The sequence below is a fragment of the Microtus oregoni genome, unplaced genomic scaffold (assembly GCF_018167655.1).
Source record: "Microtus oregoni isolate MIOR12 unplaced genomic scaffold, Mior012 000025F_ref0000491, whole genome shotgun sequence".
Lineage (NCBI taxonomy): Eukaryota > Metazoa > Chordata > Mammalia > Rodentia > Cricetidae > Microtus > Microtus oregoni.
In genome coordinates this window covers 13,803,536-13,829,095 of record NW_024543084.1, presented here as the reverse complement: position 1 = coordinate 13,829,095, position 25,560 = coordinate 13,803,536, and the positions used below count along the sequence as shown (strand labels likewise).

Sequence of the window (25,560 nt, the reverse complement as noted above, 5' to 3'; positions counted from 1 at the left end):
TAACCATCTGTAATGAGGTCTGGTGCCCTCTTCTGGCCTGCAGATATACACACAGACAGAATATTGTATACATAATAAATAAATAAATAAATATTTAAAAAAAAAAAGACATCACAGAGTCCAGTGGTGGTGGTGGTGCACACCTTTAACCCCAGCACTCAGGAGGCAGAGGCAGGAGGATCTCTGTGAGTTCAAGGTCAGCATGATCTACAAGAGCTAGTTCTAGGACAGTTAGGGCTGTAACAAGGAGAAACCTTGAAACACAGAAAAACACACACACAAAAACCTAAAATAAAAGACAGCACAGATCTATAGGATGAATAGTTCCAGAAAATAAGAAAGATTGGGATGTTAAATGTGTCCACTTTTATACACGCTTCCTTAGTGCCTGACTGCAAAGTCATATTACCAACAATATGTTGGTAATATGACTGCAAAGTCATATTACCAACAGCTTCCAGGGACTCACGAGCTAAATCTCACAACCAGCCCCTCTTTACCCTATGCCTGAAGTGGTTACCATACCCACTAGCCCATGTCCACTTATAAATCTTTCCTAATTCTAACTCTTCATGGTTATTGTCCACTTTTAACAATAAGAACAAATTTTTTTTTTCCTTTTTCCTCTGCTTACTCAACCTTCCTGAGCACTGATTCCAGAGCATGCTGGGTCTCACCAGAAGAACAGCAGAATGAGAACAGACATGCAGATTGCTTCCAGTTTCCAGAAGGAGAAAAAAGGCACAGAGAAAATAAATTAGTTAAAGGGAGCCGAGACACATCTTTCAGAGAAGTGCCTTATGAGGTTGTTAGAGACTGTGAAGCTTGGAAGAAAGGAATGACCCAGGACAGAGTGAGAAGTCACTGGTATAAAAATAAAGTTTGACACCATGGGATTACAAAGGATAAACAGAACTGTGGATGATAACAGGCCCCTAGGAAGCAAAACAATCAAGGCAGGGGCAAGAGAGGAAAGAGGGGTGGAACCTGAGAAGCAGTGGCGCCGCAGAGTCAGGGGAACTGTTTCATAGAGAAGCTTGTAGTCCAAAGGCCGAATAGAAATACTGGCTAGAGTAGAGATTGATCAGAAGGCAGAAGAACAAGGGAATCAATAAAGATATATGAGCAACTCAAGCACATTTAAAGGCTGAGGAAGGGAGCGGCAAAATGAAGCAATCTCAGGAAGCAGAGAGAATGGACAGAAGCATTGAACAAAGTCTGGCAGGTGACAGAAGGGATGGGAACAAAGGCAGACTTTTACAAGAGCTGACTAAGGAAAGAAGGCTACCTTAGTCTCTAAAACAGACAATAATAATCATAAAAAATAAATAGTAATAAATAGTCTCTAAAACAAACAAACAAATACAGCTGCTGAGGAGCTCAGGCTGCTTGTTTCCCTGCTGCAGCTGAGATAAGACTGCAGTGACTTAGGTAAGGAATGAGGATAAGCAGGAGAGCGCAGCCAACACACCACCACTCCCCTACCCCCCTCACCCCAACCCCCTCCCTCCCTCCCACTGTCAATGCGACTTGAAACTCCTCAATAGAGTTTATTTATACTCTGCCCAGTTCCACAAAGAATTGCAGGCAACAGAGGAATCTAAGTAAGTTTGGCCAAATGACCTCGAGGGCACAATCTACAACATTTATGTGCTTTTTTGGCAATAAGTAAGAGTGTGATAGGGCACACAGCAAGCAGAAGAGCTCTTGAGCTGCTCTTCTACTGCTCGATGGTACAGCCTGTAATGGCTTCCTCATCCACAGCTGTGAAACTGAACCCAGGCTCTAAAGAAGGGTCTTTCAACATTTGGATTATTTGCTACATCTCTGGAGGGGAGAGTATTAAAATGTCAATATTGGAGTTTGGAAAAGCTAACACAGGACAAAGCAGGACAAAAGCAAAGAGCAGAAGTGACATCCTAGGTTGGTATTCTCCCATTTACTCCGAGTTCTCTTCATAATATTTACAGTACTAACTTTCAACTTTATTTATTTATTTATTTATTTATTTTTGGTATTTTCGAGACAGGATTTCTCTGTGGCTTTGGCACCTGTCCTGGAACTAGCTCTGTAGACCAGGCTGGTCTCGAACTCACAGAGATCTGCCTGCCTCTGCCTCCCGAGTGCTGGGATTAAAGGCAGGCGTGTGCCACCATCGCCCGGCCTAACTTTCAACTTTAGATTTAAAAGTCATTCTAGGGCTGGGGGAGCCAGGGTGTGCTCACTGGTAAAGAATTTGCCTAGCATTCTACATAAAACCCTGTGTTAAATTACCAGCACCACTTCAAAAATACAAATAAATAAAGCTAGGCGTGGTGGTACATGCCTTTAATTCCAGCACTTGGGTGGCAGAGGCAGGCGGAATGAGTCCTCTGTGAGTGAGTCTAACCTGGTCCATAATCAGGGCTACATAGTGAGACCCAGTCTCCAAACCACTCCCCCCCGAAGGGGAAAAGAAAAGCATTCTAAATAATTTATTATTAATACATAGCTTATTAAAAATGAATCAGGGGGCTGAGAGATGGTTTAGTGGTTAAGAGCAACTGCTAGTCAATCCTGAGGACCAGAGTCCTTGTACCCCACGAGACAGCTCACAAATTCCAAGGGATCAATGCCGTCTTCTGGTTTCCATAGGCACCTGAACATACACTCATATAGTCACATAAATACAGGTACATGTATATACGCATAAATAAAATCCTTAAAAAATACTCAGACACCAAGTGTTGTGGCACATGTCTGAAATCAAGAACACCCATCAGGCTAGGATGAATTTAAGGTCATCCTGGGCTACACAGTGGCCCACTAACTCAATAAAGCAAACAAATTAGTATCCGTTGCTCAGTGGTAGAGGCCTGCAACCCCCAGCGCTATAAAAAAATAAAAATAGCAAATCTCTGTAAATTGGAGGCCAACCTCGTCTCCAGAGCTAGTTCCAGGACAGTCAAGGTTACACAAAGAAACTCTGTCTCAAAAAAAAGGCAAATAAATAAACAGAGAGACAGACAGACAGATAGATAGAGGTTAAGAATTGGTCAGTGGTTTTTAGCATGTGATCCCTCTTTTAAAAAAAAAAAATGTACACAATATTTTGCCTGCAGGCCAGGAGAGGGCACCAAACCTCGTTACAGATGGTTGTGAGCCATGCTGTAGTTGTTGGGGAATTGACCTCAGGACTCTGGAAGAGCAGAGCCAGCTCTTAACTGCTGAGCCAGCTCTCCAGTCTGGCACATGATCTCTATCCCCTGCAGCACTTACTTCTTTAGCACCTTTCCCAGCTCTCCTATCTCACAGGTTCTCAATAAAATCATTTGAACCTCTCCAAAAAGAGTCAACAAATAATCCTTTCTTCTTTTCTTTGCTACTGAGGAGTGAGTTAGGCCTAGCATGTGTCTGTAAGAGTTCCACTAGCTGCACCCCCAGGTGTCTTCTGACTTTCTCCTTTTGAGGTAAGGTCTCAGTGCATTGCACTTTATGCATGCTGTCCTTGAATTTATGATCCCCCAGCCTCAACCTTCCCTCAACCAGCTGGGATTACAAGCCTGTACTACTAGAACCAACTATCTTCTGTTTGAAGAGGAAAAACAGAAAAAAAAAAAATCGGGACCCAACATAGTTTGAACACACATTTTTTTTTTTTTTTTGGTGGTCATAGGGATGGAACCCAGGCCTTTGTACATACTTGGCAAGTGCTCTGCCGCTAAGCCACACTTCAGCCCTGATAAAACACTTTTAAGACCCTCAAAGCAACCAGTTTGGAAAAATAAGACAATGAAGTGAAGGACAATATTCGTAACCATCTGACCCACCTGCAATAGTGGAGATCTGGCTCACTGGGATAGTGGCTGCTTTCTGCAAGTCCATCTTTATCTTTTTGGCCTGCCAAAAGAGAACGGTGACATGTTAGATGGTGTTGTGAAAAGCTGAGCACATAGGGGCTGGAGAGATGACTCAGAGGTTAAGAACATAGACTATTCTTCCGGAGGTCCTGAGTTCAATTCCCAGCAACCACGTGGTGACTCACAACCATCTGTAATGAGATCTGGTGCACTCTTCTGGCCTGCAGGCATACTTGGAGGCTGAACACTGTGTACATAATAAATAAATAAATCTTTAAAAAAAAAAAAAAAGCTGAGCACAGGCCTTTACGAATGAGGGAACATGACACACCAAATACTTTCTTTTAGGAGGTCAGGCTGTGGGGTACACTGCCAGAATTTCTGCCACCCAACTCTTCCCTACCTGACTGTCCTTGCTGCTGGTCAGGCCCTCAAAGGCCAACACACATTTGGCAGAAGCATCCTGAAGCTGCTGATACCACTGCATGGTACTGTCTTGTACCTTTACCTGCAATTCTGAGAATAAAAGACAGGTCTCAATGGCAGTGAGCTTATTGAACATGGCATATGAGCTAGAACTATTCTAAGCACTGAGCTATGGATTGACTACGTTAGTGGTCACAATCACACTGTGAAGTAGAAACTACTACTATCTCTATTTAATGAGTAAAGAAATAGACACGGAAAGATTGTTTGCTAAGGTTACACCGCTATACAACTAGAAAGAAATTCCACTGTCTGGCTAAACACATGGCAATGTGATCCTCAAATATATTAAACAAGGTTATCTGTAAATATTACTTAAAATACTTAGTAGTGGGACTGGAGAGATTGCAGTTCAGCAGTTATACAAATGAAAATCCTTGAAAAAAATCCTAAAAATAAGAGTTGCTACTCTTGGAAAAGATTAGACCTCTCTGGTTCCCACATCCACATAGTTGATCACAACTCTTTGTAATTTCAATTCGAGGTACAACAATGCTCTTATCTGGTCTCTGTGGACACCAAGTACACATGTAGTGCACATATGTTCACAAAGGCAAAACATTCATACACACAAAACAAAAATAAATAAATCTTAGCCAGGCAGTGGTGGCGCATGCCTTTAATCCCAACACTCAGAAGGCAGAGGCAGGTGGACCTCTGTGAGTTCGAGGCCAGCCTGGTCTACAAGGGCTAGTTCTAGGACAGGCTCCAAAGCTACAGAGAAACCTGTCTCAAATAAATAAATCTTTAACAGTTCTTTTAAGTCAGGTAGTGGTGGCACACACCTTTAATCCCAGCACTCAGAAGGCAGAGACAGTCGTATCTCTGTGAGTTCAAGGCCAGTCTGGTCTACAGAGCAAGTTCCAGGACAAATTCTAAGCAATAGAGAAACCCTATCTCAAAAAGCCAGGGTGAAAAATACAACAACAAAAACAAAAAACCCAAAATCCTAATTCTTATAAAATACTTAGCAATATTTGGAATAACACACCATTAGACATAACAGCCTTTTCAAGGCTCTTTTCAAGTGCTAGAATTTGAAATTGGTTCCAGATCAACTAAAACACACTTATGTAAAAGTTCTTAGGAACTGGGCCATTCTCTAGTGTGACACATTCTCATTTACTTTTTTATGTTTGTTTTCTTTTAACTCTCCTGAAACTTAAACAGTTAAAGGACTGCATTCACACCAGAACCCACCTTCATTCTGTGTCCCTGCTGGGCCTGGGCTGGGCACAGTGGGCTGAGTGGGAGCCCCTGGACCCTTTTGCACCTGTGATTCTTGCAGCTTGATACGGGCCTCCTCTTCATCCTGCTTCTTTTTAACTTCATAGGCTCTAGTGATCTCCTGCTCCAAATTTGAGAGGAGGTCCCGCATTTCCTGCAGTGTTCGCTCGGCCTCAGCTTGGTGCTCTGCTGTGGGATAGCCACTCTGTAAGAGTGAGAGACAACACTCAACATTCATTTCCCAGGTGCCCGACACCACACACCGTACATTTCTAAAATGGAACTGTTGGACCTGTGCACACACATGATCAAGTACTGATACCTACTCTTTTCCTGTTCTCTTGAAGATTTGCTATCATAGAGCTGGGAGTGTTGGCTCATGCCTGCAATCTTAGCACCTGAGAGGCAGAGGCAGGAAGACTGTTGCAACTCTGAGGTCAGTCAGGGCTACACAGTGAGACCCTGTTTCCAAGAAAACAGCTCAGTGGGTAAGAGTACTTGCTTAGCAACTCTGACTGACAAGCTGAATGTAGTACCTGGATCCCCCATAGAGGTAGGAAAGAACTGACTCCACACAATTGTCCTTCTACTTCCACACATGTGCACACACACACACACACACACACACACACATACACTAACAACAAAATATTTATCATCATCACATTCATAGCAACCAATAATGGAGTTGTTGATGCTTTCATCAACACCAGTCAGAGTAATCTATAAAAAAATTGTGGGCCGGGCGGTGGTGGCGCACGCCTTTAATCCCAGCACTTGGGAGGCAGAGGCAGGCGGATCTCTGTGAGTTCGAGACCAGCCTGGTCTACAGAGCTAGTTCCAGGACAGGCTCCAAAGCCACAGAGAAACCCTGTCTCGAAAAACCAAAAAAAAAAAAAAAAAAAAAAAAAAATTGTGACTAAACCAACTATATGGTGCATATGCAGTAATCCTCGCACTCGAGGACTGATGGGGGAGCAACGCCTTAAGTTCCAAGCCATGTTGAGCTATACAAGACTCTGTCATCAAAAAAAAAAAACAAAAAACAAACCTGGGGTCTAGAAAAATGGCTCAGCAGTTAAAAGCAATTGATGCTCTTGCAGAGCATCTGGGTTTGGGGTCCTGGCACCCATGCCAGGTGGCTCACAACCACCTGTAACTCCAGGTCTAGAAATGACATTGTCTTCTACCCTCCATGGAAACCCACACACATGTGTACATAAAGAAATACTGAGGGGGCTGGAGAAATGGCTCAGCAGTTAAGAGCACTGGCTGCTCTTCTAGAGGTCCTGAGTTCAAGTCCAAGCAACCACATGGTGGCTCACAACCATCTGTAATGAGATTTGGTGCCCTCTTCTGGCATGCATGCAGAACACTGTATACATAATAAATTTAAAAAAAAAGAAAAGAAAAAGAAATACTGACACATATCTATACATACAAATAAAATCTAAAAGAACGGGGGCTGGAGAGATGGCTCAGTGGTTAAGAGCATTGCCTGCTCTTCCAAAGGTCCTGAGTTCAATTCCCAGCAACCACATGGTGGCTCACAACCATCTGTAATGTGGTCTGGTTCCCTCTTCTGGCCTGCAGGCATACAAGTAGACAGAATACTGTATACTAAATAAATAAATATTTAAAAAAATAAAATAAAATTCTTAAAAAAAAAATCTAAAAGAACAAAAAAAGTGTGGGGAGAGTTACAACAATATGCTAGTTAAACATGCTGGTTTTGCTAGGAACACTGGTGCAGGTCTGCAATCCAGCACTAACAAGCTAAGAGGAAGCATTGAGAATTTGAAGTCAGCCATGGCTACATTGCCTCAGTAACAAAGAAACAGAGCTGGGGCTGGAGAGATGGCTCAGAGGTTAAGAGCACTGACTGTTCTTCCAAAGGTCCTGAGTTCAATTGCCAGCAACCATATGGTGGCTCACAACCATCTGTAATGGGGTCTGGTGCCCTCTTCTGCCTGCAGACATACATGGAAGGAATGCTGTATACATAATAAATAAATAAATATTTTTAAAAAAAAACAAAACAAAGAAACAGAGCTATAATTTGTAAAAGTCCTATTAGTGGTGATTCATCCATAAATATTCAAAGTTCTTTTCCAGCTTTTGTTTTTGATAAAATATTAGACTATGTGAGTGTGTGTGTGTGTGTGTGCGCTCACAATTATGAAAGTCAGACAACTGCAGGTCGGCTCTCTCCTGTCACTTGTGTGAGCCGGGAACTCAAGTTCATCAGTCTAAGCACAAAGCCTCTCCCTGCTGGGCATCTGGCAAGCCCCATTTCAGCTTTTTAAAGCCACCTGTCATGTCCTTTGCTCATTTTCTCTTCTACGAGAAAAGCAGAAAGTAAAAGCAGAAAGTAAAAGCATCTTTTTGCACAAATTTCAAGAGCATTCTTGAATCAAGGACATTAAATTTTAGTGTATGTGACAAATATTTCTAAATATGTAATATCTTTAAATTTTCTGTTCTTAGATACATCAACATCTTCTTTATAACTTTAGCTTTTCTTGTGCTGTCAACTACTGACCTCTTTTTATTGTTCTTAATGTTTGTCTCTGGCTTTACACTAAATATAAAATATAGAATACAATGAAAATATGAAGATATATTTAATCTTAATTTTTATGTATTTATAGCTATTATTTGCTAGGTTTTCATTTTACATTACCAGGACCTCATGAAAGCTAACAAATGCTTTACCAGAGAGCTGTCCCAGTTCTTACCCCACTGATAAAGCAATCACTGGTATTTCCTCCAATAGGTAGGCATTATTTTTAAATCAAAATACATTTTTACTTTAAGCAGCTTTGTTGTCATTCTGTAATCCCTACCTCCAAGGTAGTGCGAATGATTCCGGAGATGAGGCTACACAGCTGGTTGCCCCGGGTCTGGAAGGCAGCCAGGTCGACATTCAGCAGGTCCTTGTGCTGATTGGAGGCATCCAGCTGCTGGTTAAGCTGAAGGACCTCCTCTTGCAGAGTGTACAGGCTGCGTAGACGGACCTGGCCTTCCTCCTTCCGAAGTTGCTCCTGCTCTGCCTGCTTCACACGCTGCTGCTCTGCCTCTCGAAGCTTCAGGTTGAGAATCTACTGAAAGGGGCCACTGAGTCGCTGAGTAGGGGAGCCTTTCCCTTTCCACACTGCTCAAACCCTAGGTGAGTTACATCTTTTCACAAGTGGGCTCAAAGCAGAAAATAAATTCCCCAAGGTCAATACACAGGTTAATTGCAATTTTAAGCTTGATTGATTGAAAAATAACCTAGGAGATTAGTAAATCGTACCTCTACAGGTTTCTGAGGGCATTGTCAGGGAGGATTAACAAAAAAGGAGAGCCTGCTCGAATGTGGGTGGTACCATTCCCACAGGTTGAGCCCCGAGGAGGAGAAAGAGAAAAGGGGGAAACCCAGAGTGCAGAGGCTTTCTGGGCCATCTGACACCAACAGTTGAAACAAGCCCCTTTTCCCTTGTCATCACAATGATGAAAAGCTACTACAGAGCCACTAGCCAGGAGCATGATCATAAAATTGATAAAAAATTCAGAGGGCTAGAGACAGTCACCAATTCAATCATGCTGATTCTCCCAGGCACTGACCTTGGCTCTGTGGCGATGCTCAGCTTTTAGCTTCTCCTGGTGGCCCAGGGCTTCTCTGGTACTGATGAAAAAGGCAGAGTCAGGTAGGTCTCCTGAGATGGTTTCCCTCCCCTCACTGTCACAGTAGGGCTTTTCCCAAGGTCGGGCACTTTTGATGTTTAAGGACTGACTTTCACCTGGGGATTTCCCTGGGAAAACAATCAAGCTGACCACACAGACATTTGCAGAAGTCACTCAGGAAGACTGACCTCTTCTCCATCACCTCTTGTAAATCCTGGAATTCCTTGTGCAGCTTCAGTTCCTTCAGCTCATCAAACCTCTTCAGTTGTTCAGATGCCATTTCTGAGAGGGCCCGTACCTTCCTCTCCTGCTCCTCCTGCCACTGCCTCAGGCCCTCCTGAAAAGAACCAGCACCTGCTTTTGGAGTGCCGCAGCCATCTGGCTCGTCTGCTCCTTGACCACTGATTGCCCTCAGCCCTAGAACCTGGGAGATTCCAGAGCAGGGAACCAATAGCTTGCTTCTCAAGAGCTGTGTAAAAGCACTTGTACTTGGAGTGGATTTTTTTTCTTTTTTCTTTTTTCTTTTTTTTTGAGACAAGATTTCATGTAGCCCCTGCAGATCTCAAACTTGTTCTGTAGCTAAGAATGACCTTTAAGTTCTACTTGTCTCCACCTCCTTAGTGCTGGAAATATGAGCATGGGCTCAGTTTTCTATGGTTCCAGTTTCTGAGCCCATGGCTTTGTGCATGCTCAGTAAGTATTCTATCAGTTGAGCTTATTTCCAGTTGTGGTTGTGTATGTGTATGTGTGGAGGGCTAGTGGTTTTGTGGTCTGTGTATTATGTTGTGTGTATACACTTACAGAGCAAAATGTCAAATGTCTTCCTCTATCACTCGCTCTAACTGCCTTGACATGAGATCTCTCACTGAATCAGAAGCTCACCATTTGGCTGAAAGTGGCTGGCCACTCAGCTTTCAAGACATGCCCCTCTCTCCTAATGCTGGGGTTACAGGCACATACATATAGCCATGCCTAGTTTTCTGTATGGGTGTTAGGGACTGGAAGTGAGGTCCTCAAGCTTACAAGGCAAGTGCTCTTTCACAAAACCATTTCCCCAAGCTCTCGCCATTTTTAAGATCTTAATTTGTGCTGGGCAGTAGTGGTGTACACCTTTAATCCCAGCACTTGGGAGGCATAGGCAGGCGGACCTCTGTGAGTTTGAGACCAGCCTGGTCTACAAGAGCTGGTTCCAGGACAGGCTCTAAAACTACAGCGAAACCCTGTCTCAAAAAAAAAAAGGGCTAAAGAGATGGCTCAGAGGTTAAGAGCATTGGCTGCTCTTCCAAAGGTCCTGAGTTCAATTCCCAGCAACCACATGGTGGCTCACAGCCATCTGTAATGAGGTCTGGTGCCCTCTTCTGGCACCAGAATATTGTATACATAATAAATAATAAATAAATAAATATTTTTTAAAAAAAGAGGATCTTAATTTGTTGGGGTTTTTTTTTTTCTGTTTATTTGTTTTGTTTTTGGTGGTTTTAGAGACAGGGTTTCTCTGTAGCTTTGGAGCCTGTCCTAGAACTCTCTCTGTAGAACAGCCTGGCCTCAAACTCACAGAAATCTGCCTGCCTCTGCCTTCTGAGTGTTGGGATTAAAGGCCTGTGCCATCACAGCCTGTCTAATTGGCTGTATTGTCAATTATAGACTCAGGCAAAACTTAATTTTATAAGCTAGAAGTAGTCCCAGGGGAGAAGGCACAAATTAAAAAAAAAAAAATAGAAGTAGTCCCAAAGTCAAATTAATTAAAATACAGCTATTCTTTCAGAAGTTAAAATATATCTGAAACATCTGGACCATCTGCAAATTTTGAAGAACTGGAATATAGGAAACCCTAAGAAACTTTCCTGAAGTTAAAATAGATAGCCAGAAAATGGAACCAAATTTCACTTGAGAGTGTTCACTTTTGATCTTTACATCACACTACCTCCAAAGTGAGCTTTCAGTGGGTGACAAATCATGATTAGCATGTCTCAGTGTCCTCCCCCAGGGGGATCTAGTGAAAGACGGCTCTTTAGTGTCAAGCCTTCCTTGCTTCATTGTCTCACTTACTGTTCCTCTCATTCTGTGCACCAATTCGTACATTCGGATGCAGCCTTCCACTTTGATCGCTCGGGAGGACAGAAGTGCAATAGGTTCAGTGCTCTGGGACTCTCGGGTGTTCTAAACAAAAGATGACAAACAAACAGATAAGTAAATGAATTTTCAACATGGTAAACTTGTGTTGTCTTTATAGACAAAGATCATGTCCTTGTTAGCGTTCCGTCACTGTACTTTTCCTAGAAAATTATCCAAAAGAAAGATTAATTTGGCACCCAGTTCAGAAGTTTCCATACATAGTCATTTGATTCACTTGTTGTTACGGAATATTACTTTAACTATATAAAGATAGTTTACATTTGTTTATGCTGCATTTATTGAATGACATAAAAATATGTGGTTTTGCCCACTGAAGGTGCCTGATTGATCTAATAAAAAGCTGAAGAATGGCCAACAGCTGGGCAATAGAGGCACAGGTGCAGCTGGTGGGCTGAGAGAATAAATAGGAGGAGGAATCTACAAGTCTGGGAGGGAGGGACTGGAAGATGAAAGGTGAGGATAAGAGAACGAGAAAGAGAGGGAGATGCCCCTGGGCCAGCCAAGGAGGAAGCAGGAAAAGTAGGACATACACAATGAAAGAAAGGCAAAAAACCCTGAGGTAAAGCATAGATAAAGGAAAATAGGTTAATATAAGTTATAATATCTAGTTGGATGAGCATAAGATAAGGCCGAATATTCATATAGTAAGTCTCTGTATCACGACTTAAAAGAAAGCCTGATACAACTGGTTGCTTTTTGCTTGTTTCAAGTCTGAGCTAAGTCAGAATATGTAGAGAAAAGCAGCTGATGTGGTATATCCTTTTGTATATGTGTTCCTTTTATTAATTAATAAATAAAGCTATTGTCTACGGCAGGGCAGAATATAGCCAAGCTGGAAGAGATATATATAGAGAGTAGGCAGACATAAGACACCACGCAGCTGGGGGCTGGAGAGATGGCTCAGCAGTTAAGAGCATTGCCTGCTCTTCCAAAGGTCCTGAGTTCAATTCCCAGCAACCACATGGTGGCTCACAACCATCTGTAATGAGATCTGGTGCCCTCTTCTGGCCTGCAGACATACACACAGACAGAATATATTGTATACATAATAAATAAATAAATGTAAAAAAAAAAAAAGACACCACGCAGCTGCCAAAGGGAACAAACGCCAGATCCTTATCAGTAAGCCACAGCCTCATGTCAATATACAGATTAATAGAAATGGGTTAATTTAAGATGTAAGGGTTAGTTAATAAGAATTCTGAGCTAGGGCTGGAGAGATGGCTCAGTGGTTAAGAGCATTGCCTGCTCTTCCAAAGGTCCTGAGTTCAAATCCCAGCAACCACGTGGTGGCTTACGACCATCTGTAATGATGTCTGGTGCCCTCTTCTGGCCTGTAGGCATACACGCAGACAGAATACGTATACATAATAAATAAATTTAAAAAAAAAAGAATTCTGAGCTAAAAAACAAACAAACAAACAAAAAAGAATTCTGAGCTACCCTGAATGCGCCCGATCTCGTCTGATCTCGGAAGCTAAGCAGGGTCGGGCCTGATTAGTACTTGGATGGGAGACCGCCTGGGATTACCGGGTGCTGTAGGCTTAAAAAAAAAAAAGAAAAAAAGAAAAAAGAATTCTGAGCTAAAAAACAAACAAACAAGAATTCTGAGCTAATAGGCCAAGCAATGTTGTAATTAATATATTTTCTGTGTGATTATTTAGGTCTGGCCAGCTGGGAATGAACAAGCAGTCTCTGCCTACAAAATGGGGCTCGAACATGGGGCAACTACATTCACATAAAACCTGAGAGATTGGGAAAAAATTCCAGACACAAAAAGAACAGAGTTAAGTACAGCTTCTTGGTAGCAGCATTTTTCTCGGGTGGGCTCTGTTTGCCAGAGGCAAGCAGAGACATAATTCCTGTAAGAGAAAAATTCCTACTCAGCATTAGCAGCAAAAACTGCATGGTTCCTTTAAGAGCAGGGCTTCCTGGTTCGTGCTGGTACAGTTACAGAGCACTTAAATGGGGTCTGTGTGTAGCATGTTACAAACTGCTTAATGGCAACATATACCCACTGTATCCCTGGAGCTGGGGTGGTAAGTATGACTTGCAGAGGTCATGAACATGCCTTCCCAATGTTGCACTAGGTGGGGCCAACGAAAAGGGTCACAGAATTGGCGCTGTGCATGCCACTTAACATTAAAAAAAAAAAAAAGGCCGGGCGGTGGTGGCGCACGCCTTTAATCCCAGCACTCGGGAGGCAGAGGCAGGCGGATCTCTGTGAGTTCGAGACCAGCCTGGTCTACAAGAGCTAGTTCCAGGAGAGGCTCCAAAACCACAGAGAAACCCTGTCTCGAAAAACCAAAAAAAAAAAAAAAAAAAGGCAACCGAGTGGTGGTGAGCACAGCACTTGGGAGGAAGAGGCAAGCAGATCTCTGTGAGTTCAAGGCCAGCCTGATCTACAAAGTGAGTTCCAGGACAGGCTCCAAAGCTATAGAGAAACCCTGTCTCGAAAAACAAAAACAGCAGTCAGTCATAGATTAAAGAGGTGAAGAAAAGTAAGTCATGTCAAGATGGAATATACACAGAGAATCAGAATTATGTATATTATTGTGAATTTTTTGACTGAAGAGACATTTGATTCTGGGTGCTGCTAAGCTAAACCAACATATTTTAAAGGTATCTTGACTTCAAAATTTGAATCTAAGGATATGGTTCTTTTGAAAAGAGATTCTGCTTTTGTTTCCACAGAAGATGAGAACTTGTATATTCCTTCCAGGCTAATGTGGTTCGATGGAACAAACTTCCCACAAAAAATGTCTCTGTGAACCCTAAAAATAATTTGCCCAACAAACAGCTGGAAGCAGTTTGGAGAAAGCAATGCCAAAATCCCCAAAATGATTGTTTATAAATGTTTATTTTCATTTCAAAAGGGTTAGTAAAAATGTTAATGGAAATGAGGGGGATATGATATAGAGATGAATACTTTGTATTGGTATGGATCTTGGTCTATTGATACAAATTTAACATCAATTTGCTACACTATTTGTATGTATTTCTGCTCTTGTTTAAGGTATTGTGTTTGTGCAGCTCATTTAAAAATGTAATGTATAGTTAAGAAATACAGATTAGTAGTTATCTGTTATAATCAAACTTTTAATTATATTAGTTTTCTAAATATACAGAGATGTATTTCAGTTAGATAATCTTCACCACTCCAAAGACCTATAGAATATGGCATTTAAAATGTTTTAAGAACATAGAAAGTGAGGCATGTCTGTTTCTGGCAGCACCAATTACTTCAAGATAGGCATCGAAGAGTCTCTTTATGGAGTTTGCTAGCCATTTGGGCAAAAAGCTGCTCTTGCCTGGACTGCTTTATGATATGCTGTATGAATTTGACATGCAGAACCCATAGAAAAGTGACTGCTAAACTTTCCAAAAGAAGAGATGGTCCTTCAGGGTTCCTGCTTCATAGAACAAACTGCGAGACATTCTACTGGACACAGAAGAAAGCAAATGATGAACTTTGCCATTAGAAGGCAGAACAGATCTTCAAATTTCCTGCTTCATAGAAAAGTCTGCTGGATACTATGGGCTTGTAGGCTAAAGATGGATGCCCCAATGTTACAGAAGAACCTTGGGTGAAATCCAGGCAGCAAGATGTCTCCATCAATTCTAGAGTTTTGGAAGTTACTTAGAATGCACTTCCTGTTTATTTAGGTAAAATTATATACTTCTGGAGTCTTTGAAGAGTTAAGACAGTTAGTTATAGTTTTCCTTAGTTATGATAAAGTAGATATAAAGCTTTAGACTTACAAACATAGAGTATTCTCCTTAATTTGCCAGATGTGAATGAACTAAATATTGTACCATAATTCTTGCTTGATAACTGTTTTGTAAATTTGTTATGTTAATGTTAAAAACAACCTTCCTTTTATTTAGACAGAAAAGGGAAGATAATGTGGGAGGTCCTTCTGTATATGAGTTGCTTTTATTGGTTAATGAATAAAGCTGCTTTGGCCTGTGACAGGGCAGAATATAGCCAGGCTGGAAGAGATACAGAGAGAGAGTAGGCAGAGTCAAGGAGATGCCATATAACTGCCAAAGGAAACAGGCGCTGGATCCTTACCAGTAAACCACAGCCTCATGCCAATACACAGAATAATAGAAATGGGTTAATCTGAGGTGTAAGAGTTAGTAATAAGAAGTAATAAGAGTTAGCTTAATAAGAAGCTTGAGCTAATAGGTCAAGCAGTGCTGTAATTAATATATTTTCTGTGTGATTATTTGGGTTTGGGTGGCCAGGAATGCACAAGCAGTCTTCACCTACAAGTAGCCACTGTAGGGTGGTTGGGAAGCAAAAGAAAGAGAGAGGAGGAGGCCTGGGATTAGATTTGAGTCACAAGGATCCACTCCCTTCAACTTGATGCCACCTACTATGTTTACAACCCTGGCAATCTATCAGATGATGAACCGATCAATGTATTAATCTACTGAAGATAATGATCTAGTCACTTCCCAAAGCCTCACCTTTGAATGTTGCTGCTTGGGGGGCAGGGGGAGTTCAACCCAGATCCTTTAAGGGACTCTTGAGTTCCAAAGCCTAACACATCCTACTTAGAAACCAATAATGAGCTTATAAACCCACCAATAATGGAAATAATTTAGGTTCATGTCAGAACACAGTACAAGTCATACAAGAGGATTTCTGAGTGCTTTTAAGAAAATTCCAAGAACACATGACAAGCATCTTGCGACCACAGTTTCTTCAAAACACAAAATTGTTCTTGGAATGTGCTTTTGTGCCCCTCCCACATGTAGCAGAGAGGGGAGAGTTTATTTCTGATTATTCATTATAACTGCTTGTTATTTATATGTCTCTATGGGAAAACATGTTTTTACCACATGTGTGTGACTGAACACCTCACTCATGTGACTCTTCTTCTTAACCCTCAGAGTATAAATTGCCTAACACTCTGAATATAGTTGCCTATTTACATAAGGCTTCCCTCTGTCTTATTTTTAGGCCCCACCCTCCCAGGTTCACACTGCCAACGAGAGTGGTAAACAGAATCACTGCATTTTTCATGACTCAGCTTTGTTCATCCCTCTCCCCATTCCTGGCCCTAACTGATTTACATTTGATCTTCTCCAAAAGGCCAAGAAGCACAATACTTTTCTGTAGTGATATTTTATTTATATTTTAATAAATAAGCTTGCCTGAAGATTAGAGTACAAAGCTAAGCCACTATAAACCAGGGAGTAGTGGCACACACCTTTAATCCCAGGACTCAGGAAACAAAGGCAGACGGATCTCTGAGTTTAAGGCTACCCTAGGCTACACAAAACTGATCCAGAAACAGATCCAGGTGGTGGTGGTTCACCCTGTTAAACCCAAAGTTTGGGAGGCATTCACCCTTAATCTGGGCAATAGGACGGTAGAGATAGGAGCAATATGGCTGTGTGGAGAAAAGAATATAAGGGGGAAGAGATAGGCTCTCCTTTGAGTGTAGAGTCTGAGCTTTGGTGGAAACAAAGTGCAATCTAGGCAGTCTGAGGTAGGGTAAAAGGTCTCTCTAGTGGCTTACTGTTCTGCTTCTCTGACCTTTAGCTTTAACCCCTATGTCTATCTCTGGGTTTTTTATTATTCGTGCTACACTTTTCTTCTTTTTTTGAGACAGCATCTCACTATGTAGCTGTGGCTGGCCTGGAATTTACTATGTGGACCAAGCTGGCCTTGAACACCTGCCTCTGCCTCTCAAGTGCTGCAGTTAAAGGTGTGTGCCACCTAGTGTCACACTGGTCTTCTTTAATAAATGATGTTTCTTCTTGGGCTGGGGAGACAACTTAGTGGGTAAAGTGTAAATAGAAAGGCTTCTAAGGTTGTTTGATCCCCACAAATCCATATAAATCTGCATGGTAGCATATGCTCATAATTCCAACACTGGGGAAGAGGAGACAGGAAGACTCCTTGAACTGCTGCTCTGCCAGTTAATCCTAATTGGTGAGCTCCAGGCCAGTGAGAGACACTGTCTCCAAAAACAAGGTGAAGAGCCGAGCATGATAGCACATACCTTTGATCCCAGCACTAGGTAGGCAGTTGGATCTCTGTGAATTTAAGGCCAGCGTGGTCTACAGGACAGCTGGCCCTTGAGAATAAATACCCAAAGCTGACCTCTGGCCTCCACACACATGCATACATCCACACATACACAAGAACACTGGGAGACATGATAAATATTGTTCCTACAAACAGCTGCAATAGGAAACAATCATTTCCCCAGGGTAATGTCACTCTCATGTGACTGTATTATACACTTCAATTTTGCAGCCAACAGGTATTCTGTCTTCATACCTTACCTTGGTTCCATTTGGTGTTGAAGGTGAGGGGGATTCTGGGGTACTTCTGACAGGAGACTTAAGAAGTGAGGGTTGGTCCAGGCCTGAACCAGATCCAGAGGATGGCGAATGATCAGAGGAAGGAGAGTTCTCTTGCGCATGGGGTGAGGTGTTGGGTAGGACGTGATCTACCACCCATCCAGAGTAAGAAGACAGTTTGGGAAGAGATGTGCATTCCTCCAAAACATCCTAAGGAGACAATGGTTGAGCCTATTTGTATACCCACTGACAGAAGATATTACATGCAATGTTTAACAACTGAGGGCCCAAGCAAAGAAAAAAGTTAACACTGAAGATAAAGGTACTGCACTAACAATCAGAGATGAAAAGACAGTAGGCTTTCTTCATCTTTTTGTTTTTGAGACAGAGTATCAAATTGAGATGACCTTGAACTGACCCTCCTGTCTCCACTTCTGAAGTGCTGAGATCATAAGCCACTGTACACAGCAATAGTGGTTTATTACTGCTGCTGTTATTTTATTAATGTGTTTTAAAATGTACTAGTACTGTTAGTGTGTATGTAGAGGCTCATGTGCCACAGCGCACACGTGGAGGTCAAAGGGTAACTTGTAGAGTCAATCCTGGTATCCACTCTCACATAGGTCCTGGGAATTGAACTCAGTCATTGAGCTTATGCAGCAACCAACTATACCCATGGAGCTAATCTCATCAGCATGAGTGGATACTTCATGACCCGGACCATATATCTATAAAAAAGTCAGATTAAAGTCAGATGTGTTGGCACATGCCTAGAATTTTAATACTAAGGGAAGTAGTGGGAGGAGCGTCAGGAGTTCAAAGCAAACTTCAGGTACAAAAGCAGTAGTTCTTTAATCCCAGCACTCGGGAGGCAGAGGTAGGCGGATCTCTGTGAGTTCGAGATCAGCCTGGTCTACAGAGCTAGTTCCAGGAGAGGCTCCAAAGCCACAGAGAAACCCTGTCTCGAAAAAACAAAAAAAAAAAAAAAAAAAAAAAAAGCAGTAGTTCTTAACCCATGGATCACAACCTCTTTGGAGTCACATATCAGATATCTTGTATATCAGATATTTACATTACAATTAATAACAGTAGCAAAATTTCTGTTATGAAGTAGCAACAAAATAACTTTGTGTCTGGGGGGATCACCACAACATGAGGACTGTATTAAAAAAGGCTTGTCGCAGTAGGAAGGTTGAGAACCACAGCCTAAAAGGAACAAATTTTTAAAACTTATGGTTTGTGTGTGCAAGGGATGGTGGAGGGTGGGGTACCATGGTGTCTGGACGTAAGCGTTTGTAAAGTTTGTTTTCTCCCTCCAACTTGACATCGATTCTAGGGGTTGAATGCAGGCCTTCAGGCTCCTGTAGCAAGTGCCCTTATCAGTTGAGCCATCTCACTGGCCCTCACTAAGGCAACTATGAAAGGAATCAAAAACATCAGAGAGAATACAGCCCGGGAGAAATTATCAAGCAAACTATCGTGTTTGGAGTCCGAAGGTATCCTCACACTAGGTATGGTTGTTCAAGCCTGTGAATACAGATAAACTCGATATACTGCCATGAGGCAGTAGGCGGGCACATGTGATCACTGATTAGAAAAGCCACCAACAAGCATTAAGCGACGGGCATTGCAAATACTAGTTACAGGGATCACGTCCACATCCCCAGGTCTGCCAGAAATATAAAACTGGGCTCATTACACTGGCAGCACTAGAATTAGGTCAAATCAAACACTCTTCGAGAAACCTGGGGTTCCGTGCAGTGATTCTCAACCTCCACATGCTGCGACCTTTAAATACAATTTCTCATGTTGCGGTGACCCTAACCCATAACGTTTATTATCTTCGTTGTCACTTCCTAACTATAATTTGGCTATTATGAGTCGTAATGCAAATGATGTGTTTTTCCGATGGTCTTAGGTGACTACCCCCAAAGGAGTCGCGACCCACAGAATGAGAACCGCTGTCCTAGCAAACTGGTTATAAAGCAAATGAAGAGAATGAGAGGCCAGAGCTGCTGACAAGATACCGCAGCCGGCACTGGGGTTACGGTGACGTCTCGGGCAGGAGGCTTCCCGTGAAGTGCAGTAGCCATAGATCAACTAGAACAGGCGGGATAAGAGTGTGTGCACGGGAGTCAAAAAAGCAACCCGGCCCATCGCCACGCCCGGTCCTCCGCGTCCGGCTCGAGGGAGCGTTGTAATCGCGTGACGACGGCCGCCGCTCACCTCGTAGTGCACCAGCCACTCGCGGTGGTAGCGCAGGCGGCCTTTGCTGGAATTCCGCAGCGCGCTTAGAGTTTCCCAGCAGCGACCCTCGGACGGCATGGCGGGCAACCGGCAGCGCCTCAGAAAACTCTACTGACAAAACAAACCCTCGAATCCGCCGCCCAGGGGGCGCCGGACTCCGCTTCCGGGCTTCCCGCCCCACATCCGGCGCAGCCTGGTCCGTAATGGTCGCAGACACACCTCGTCAGCGACGACCCGCCCACTAGGCAACTCCTGCGCTTGCGCAGATGGCTGTGCGAGCAAGAAAGCGGAAATGAGGCTGTGTGAGGCCGCTACTGTGAGAGACTGACAGTTCTGGAGAAGCCAAACGGAGGAATCATTTCTAATAGAGCTACGCTAGAAAAATGAAACGCGTCCGCACTGATGGTTGTACATGAATATTCATACCGGTATTAATAGTAATGTGATAGCCTCCCAAATCATCTGAATTGGTAAAATATTCTGTGAAGTCCAATGGAATCCTTCCCCTGTCCCGGGTAAATATAGTACATTCTGTAACATAAACCTTGAAAACATTTTGCTAAGAAAAAGCGACACTTTGCTGGGCGGTGCTAGCGCATGCCTTTAATGCCAGCATCTGAGAGGCAGAGGCCGGTGGATCACTGAAACCCTGTCTCGGGGCGGGGGGCGGGTGGACGACCCAAAACAAAAAAGCAAGTAAGGACAGAACACAATATACAATTCCTTTCATGTGAGGTCTCCAGAATGAACAAACCCAGAGCCATTAGAGATTGTCAGACAAGTGAGACATCGAGTGTCTGCAAATGAGGGCGGGGTTTCTTGGTGTTCATGAGATGAACTAAAATTAGATCATGGTAATAATCACACTCTGGTAAATATACTAAAAAACTGAATTGATGCGGGAGGGTAGTGGCGCACGCATTTAATCCCAGCACCCGGGAGGCAGCGACAGGCGGATCTCTGAGTTCCAGGCCAGCCTGATCTACAGAGCGAGTTCCAGAATAGGCCCCAAAGTTACTGTCTCGAAAAAACATAAAAACAAAAAACTGAATTGATAACTTTGAATTTTAATAGGTCCCATTTAACCGTTCCTTATTCCACCACACATGGTTGAATCTTAATGTAATTTCGTTCATAAATGCCCAGAGATGGCTTTGATGGATGCTCTACACTTTTTGACCTTCTACTACCCGTGACTCTGTGACATCTTTTGAGATGGGAAAGAGGATAAACAGTATTTTTTTCTGGAGAGATGGCTCAGGTGTTAAGAGTGCTTACTAATCTTGCAGAGGATCTGAGTTCAATTTCCAGCTCCCACATGGCAGCTCACAATGGATACGTCAGCCCTAGCAGATCCATTGCCCTCTTTCTGGTCTCTTTGGACATGAGGCATGCACATGGCGCACATACATACATAATTTTTCTTATTGTTTTTAAAATTCTTTTACTTATTTCTATTTTATGTATTAATGCTTTACATATAGACCTGCAGGCCAGAAGAGGGCATCAGACCTGTTATAGATGGTCATGAGCCATCATGTGGTTGCTGGGAATTGAACTCAGGACCTTTAAAAAAGCAGCCAGTGCTCTGAAACACCAAGCCATCTCTCCAGCCCCTTGTTTCTGTGAACTTCTAGCCAGGCAGTGGTGGCACACGCCTTTAATCCCAGCACTCGGGAGGCAGAGGCAGGCGAATCTCTGGGAGTTCGAGACCAGCCTGGTCTACAAGAGCTAGGTCCAGGACAGGCTCCAAAACCACAGAGAAACCCTGTCTCGAAAAACCAAAAAAAAAAAAAAATCTGTGAACTTCTAGTAAAATATTTTATAAAGGTTAATACAAGAGTCCCAGGAGTTATCTGAGTGTGGTGATCCTAGCACTTGGGAGGCAAAAGCAGGCAGATCCCTGAGTCTGAGGCCAGCCTGGTCTACAAAGTGAGTTCTAGGTAGCCAGGGCTACCCAGAGAAACCCTTGTCTTGGAAAAAAACAAAAACAAAAAATATCACCAGGAGTGGACTCCAAGTCAAAACAGTTACACAGTTACACAGCTCAACCCTGTGGTGCAGAGGTAGTTACACTAGTTTGATAAAAGGAAAATGAATTACACACAGAGAAAAACACACACACACAAATATGTGTGTTAATCTAAGTGTGCCAACTGTTCTTGAGAAATTCTTTGGGAGCCAGGGCATGGTGGCACATGCCTTTAATCACAGCATGTGGGAGGCAGTGACAGGGGATCTCTGATTTGAAGACCAGGCTGATCTACATGAGTTCTAGGCTATCTAGAGGCTACTTGGTAGGTTCCTGTCTCAAACAAAAAAGTGTATTTGTTTTCAGTGTGTGAATAAATGTGCATGAGTGTTGTGGGGTAATCTTTTTGTACAGTGCCTAAGATGCCTTCTGATTGATTTAATAAAGAGCTAAGTGGCCGGGCGGTGGTGGCGCACGCCTTTAATCCCAGCACTCGGAGGCAGAGGTGGGCGGATCTCTGTGAATTCGAGACCAGCCTGGTCTACAGAGCTAGTTCCAGGACAGGCTCCAAAGCCACAGAGAAACCCTGTCTCGAAAAACCAAAAAAAAAAAAAAAAAAAAAAAAAAGAGCTAAGTGGCCAAAAGCTAGGCAGCAGAGGATAGGCAGGATTTCCAGGGAGAGAGAGGAACTTGGGAAGAATCTGAGGCATGTGGATTTTCGCCAGCCAGACCCAGGAGTCGGACTTAGAGTATGGAGAAGAAGTAACAAACCACAGGACAGAATATAGATGAATAAAAACAGGGTAAGTTATAAGAGCTAGTTGTGAACAAGCCTAATCAAGCTAGGGCCAAGATTCACGGTTAATAAGACATTTCTGTGTTATTTGAGAACTGGCAGTCGAAAGTAAGTCTTGTTGGGCCCTAAAGCCCCTCCAAGGAGGTGGTCGCCCCAAGAGACACTCACAACTTGGTTGATGCAATAGCAAGAGGAATTTTTATTCTGCCGCAGCATAGGTCCCCCAGCCTCGAGAGGAGAAGGACAACCGCTTTGTCTATTACAAGCTCTTTTAAAGGAAAAAACCACAAAATCAGGGAGGGGGGGTGTACAAAATCAAAGGGAAAGCCCAAAAATCATTTGTCTACTATTTTGACTAGTTCATTTAATGGTCAGCTAACTCTACTTAGTCAATGTTGTAACAGTTACAAGGAGGAACCTTGATCAATGTCATGGTTACAAGGAGGAACCTTGATCAATGTCATGGTTACAAGGAGGAACCTTGATCAATGTTATGGTTACAAGGAGGAGCCTTGATCAATGTTATGGTTACAAGGAAGAGCCTTGATCAATGTTATGGTTACAAGGAGGAACCTTGATCAATGTTATGGTTACAAGGAAGAGCCTTGATCAATGTTATGGCGGTTACAAGGTCGTCTCACCCCAGTTCCAGGGTCCGGGTCTATACAATGGAGATGGAAAGTACTCAAAGCTCTCGTGTACATGTTGTTGGTTACCAGGGCCCTGGTTCCCAGGAAGGGGGGTGCAGTAGTGCTAAGGTGCCTCTAAGTCTTTCAGTCTGACTAGACTACATGGGAGTCAGAGGCCGAAGGCCAGAGGAATTCATGTCCTAGGGGTTGGACTGACTTGCTGCCTGATGTGGGCAAGAACAGTTTGTACTCTTAACTACATCTCTGCAGCCCACCTTGATAAATTCAAGGTCCTCTGCAAGAGCAAGAAGGCACTTTTTTTTTCTCAGACTCCTTGGTGTTCCTCCTCAAACCACCAGAACAAAGGGTCTTAAGGGTTCTCTCTCCAGAACCAATCTTGGGTTCCACTGGGGCAGTTTGGAGGTTTTTTTTTTTTTTTGATTTTTCGAGACAGTGTTTCTCCGTAGCTTTTTGGTTCCTGTCCTGGAACTAGCTTTTCTAGACCAGGCTGGCCTCGAACTCACAGAGACTCGCCTGCCTCTGCCTCCTGAATGCTGGGATTTTTTTCTTGAGACAGGGTTTCTCTGTGGCTTTGGAGCCTGTCCTGGAACTAGCTCTGTAGACCAGGCTGGTCTCGAACTCACAGAGATACACTTGCCTCTGCCTCCCGAGTGCCACCACTGCCCGGCAGGTTTGGAGGTTTCAAAAGACTCCGATTCCTGGTGCTCCCTCTCTGCCTCCCTCGTGGGATCTACATGTAAGCTCTCTGCTATTTGGTCCACATTTCTGAACTCTAACCCTCTGAATCAATAAGTGAAATTAAACACTGTCTTTTAGAAGCTACTTTGGTCATGGTGTTTTATTCTAGCAATAGAAAAACCAAAAACCAAAGAGAAAAATATATGAAAAAGGCCAGGCGGTGGTGGCACACGCCTTTAATCCCAGCACTCGGGAGGCAGAGGCAGGCGGATCTCTGTGAGTTCGAGACCAGCCTGGTCTACAAGAGCTAGTTCCAGGACAGGCTCCAAAACCACAGAGAAACCCTGTTTCGAAAAACCAAAAAAAAAAAAAAAGTGCTTTCTCTGAAGAACATGCTTTGTTTTATAGCATTTGTGGTTTCTGGTTGGTGATAGTAGTGATGGGGGAAGGGCCCTGAAGATTAGACCTAGCCCTTGGGGCTGGAGAGATAGCTCAGCAGTTTAGAGTACTTGCTGCTCTTACAGGACCTGGTTTCAATTCCCACACTCCTGGTGGTTCTCAACCATCCCTAACTCCAGTATTATGGACTCTGATGCTCTCTTCCGACCTCAGAGATTTCCAAGAACACAGATGTTACACAGCACATATATACATGCAGGCTATTCACCCATAAATACATAAATCCAATTTAAAAATTAATCAAAACAAAGCAAAACCCTAGGCTCTCATACATGTGCACATACTAAGCAAGTACTCCACACCACCCATTTTTTAAAAACAGGAAAATACACAATTGCCCAGAATCTTCTCATGTGGAAAGCAGATGGTATTTCTGACACAAATATAGGCACATCCCACACCTATCTACCCTCTTAAAGCGGTCATCCCCAAACCCTGAATAGTAGGGCCTGCAGCTCGAAGGGTCTTGCCATTAGCCATCAGGTGCCTTATCTTACAAAAGCACCTATCTCTTCCATCATGAAATGAAAAGTTGGTAATTCAAGCATCAGCTACTCTGCAAACTCATGTTTTCTCACATGAATTTTTTTGTTGTTTTATTTGGTTTTTGTTTTTTCTAGTCAGGGTTTCTCTATAGACTTGTCCTGGAATCCACTCTGTATACCAGGTTGTCCTCAAACTCATAAAGATCCGCCTGCCTCTGCCTCCAGAGTGCTGGGATTAAAAGCGAGCGCCACCACCAGCTCTTACATGCATTTTGTGAAATCATTTAAAAATACTTTTGGGCCGGGCGGTGGTGGCACACACCTTTAGTCCCAGCACTCGGGAGGCAGAGGCAGGCAGATCTCTGGGAGTTCGAGGCCAGCCTGGTCTACAAGAGCTAGTTCCTGGACGGGCACCAAAGCTACAGAGAAACCCTGTCTCAAAAAACCAAAATAAATAAATAAATAAATAAAAAATAAAATAAAAATACTTTTGTTGGGGCTGGAGAGATGGCTCAGAGGTTAAGAGCACTGACTGCTCTTCCAGAGGTCCTGAGTTCAATTCCCAGCAACCACATGGATGACTCACAACCATCTG

General features: G+C 43.1%; 1 protein-coding gene and 1 pseudogene across 1 annotated transcript in view; one reads left to right on the top strand and one right to left on the bottom strand.

Moving 5' to 3' along the window:
- Gle1 (GLE1 RNA export mediator) overlaps positions 1 to 20,095 on the bottom strand; it is a 33,204-nt gene extending 13,109 nt beyond the window's left edge. Inside the window, exons 1-9 of the mRNA XM_041675091.1 lie at positions 19,905 to 20,095; positions 17,661 to 17,888; positions 11,268 to 11,378; positions 9,407 to 9,555; positions 9,159 to 9,219; positions 8,399 to 8,653; positions 5,526 to 5,757; positions 4,243 to 4,355; positions 3,810 to 3,879 (exon numbers count right to left, since the gene is read on the bottom strand). Coding sequence (XP_041531025.1) covers positions 3,810 to 3,879; positions 4,243 to 4,355; positions 5,526 to 5,757; positions 8,399 to 8,653; positions 9,159 to 9,219; positions 9,407 to 9,555; positions 11,268 to 11,378; positions 17,661 to 17,888; positions 19,905 to 20,003 — 1,318 coding nt within the window. The 5' untranslated portion in view covers positions 20,004 to 20,095. The remainder of the gene's footprint in view (positions 1 to 3,809; positions 3,880 to 4,242; positions 4,356 to 5,525; positions 5,758 to 8,398; positions 8,654 to 9,158; positions 9,220 to 9,406; positions 9,556 to 11,267; positions 11,379 to 17,660; positions 17,889 to 19,904) is intronic.
- On the top strand, positions 12,787 to 12,899 carry LOC121463197 (annotated as a pseudogene).
- Positions 20,096 to 25,560: the final 5,465 nt, after the last annotated feature.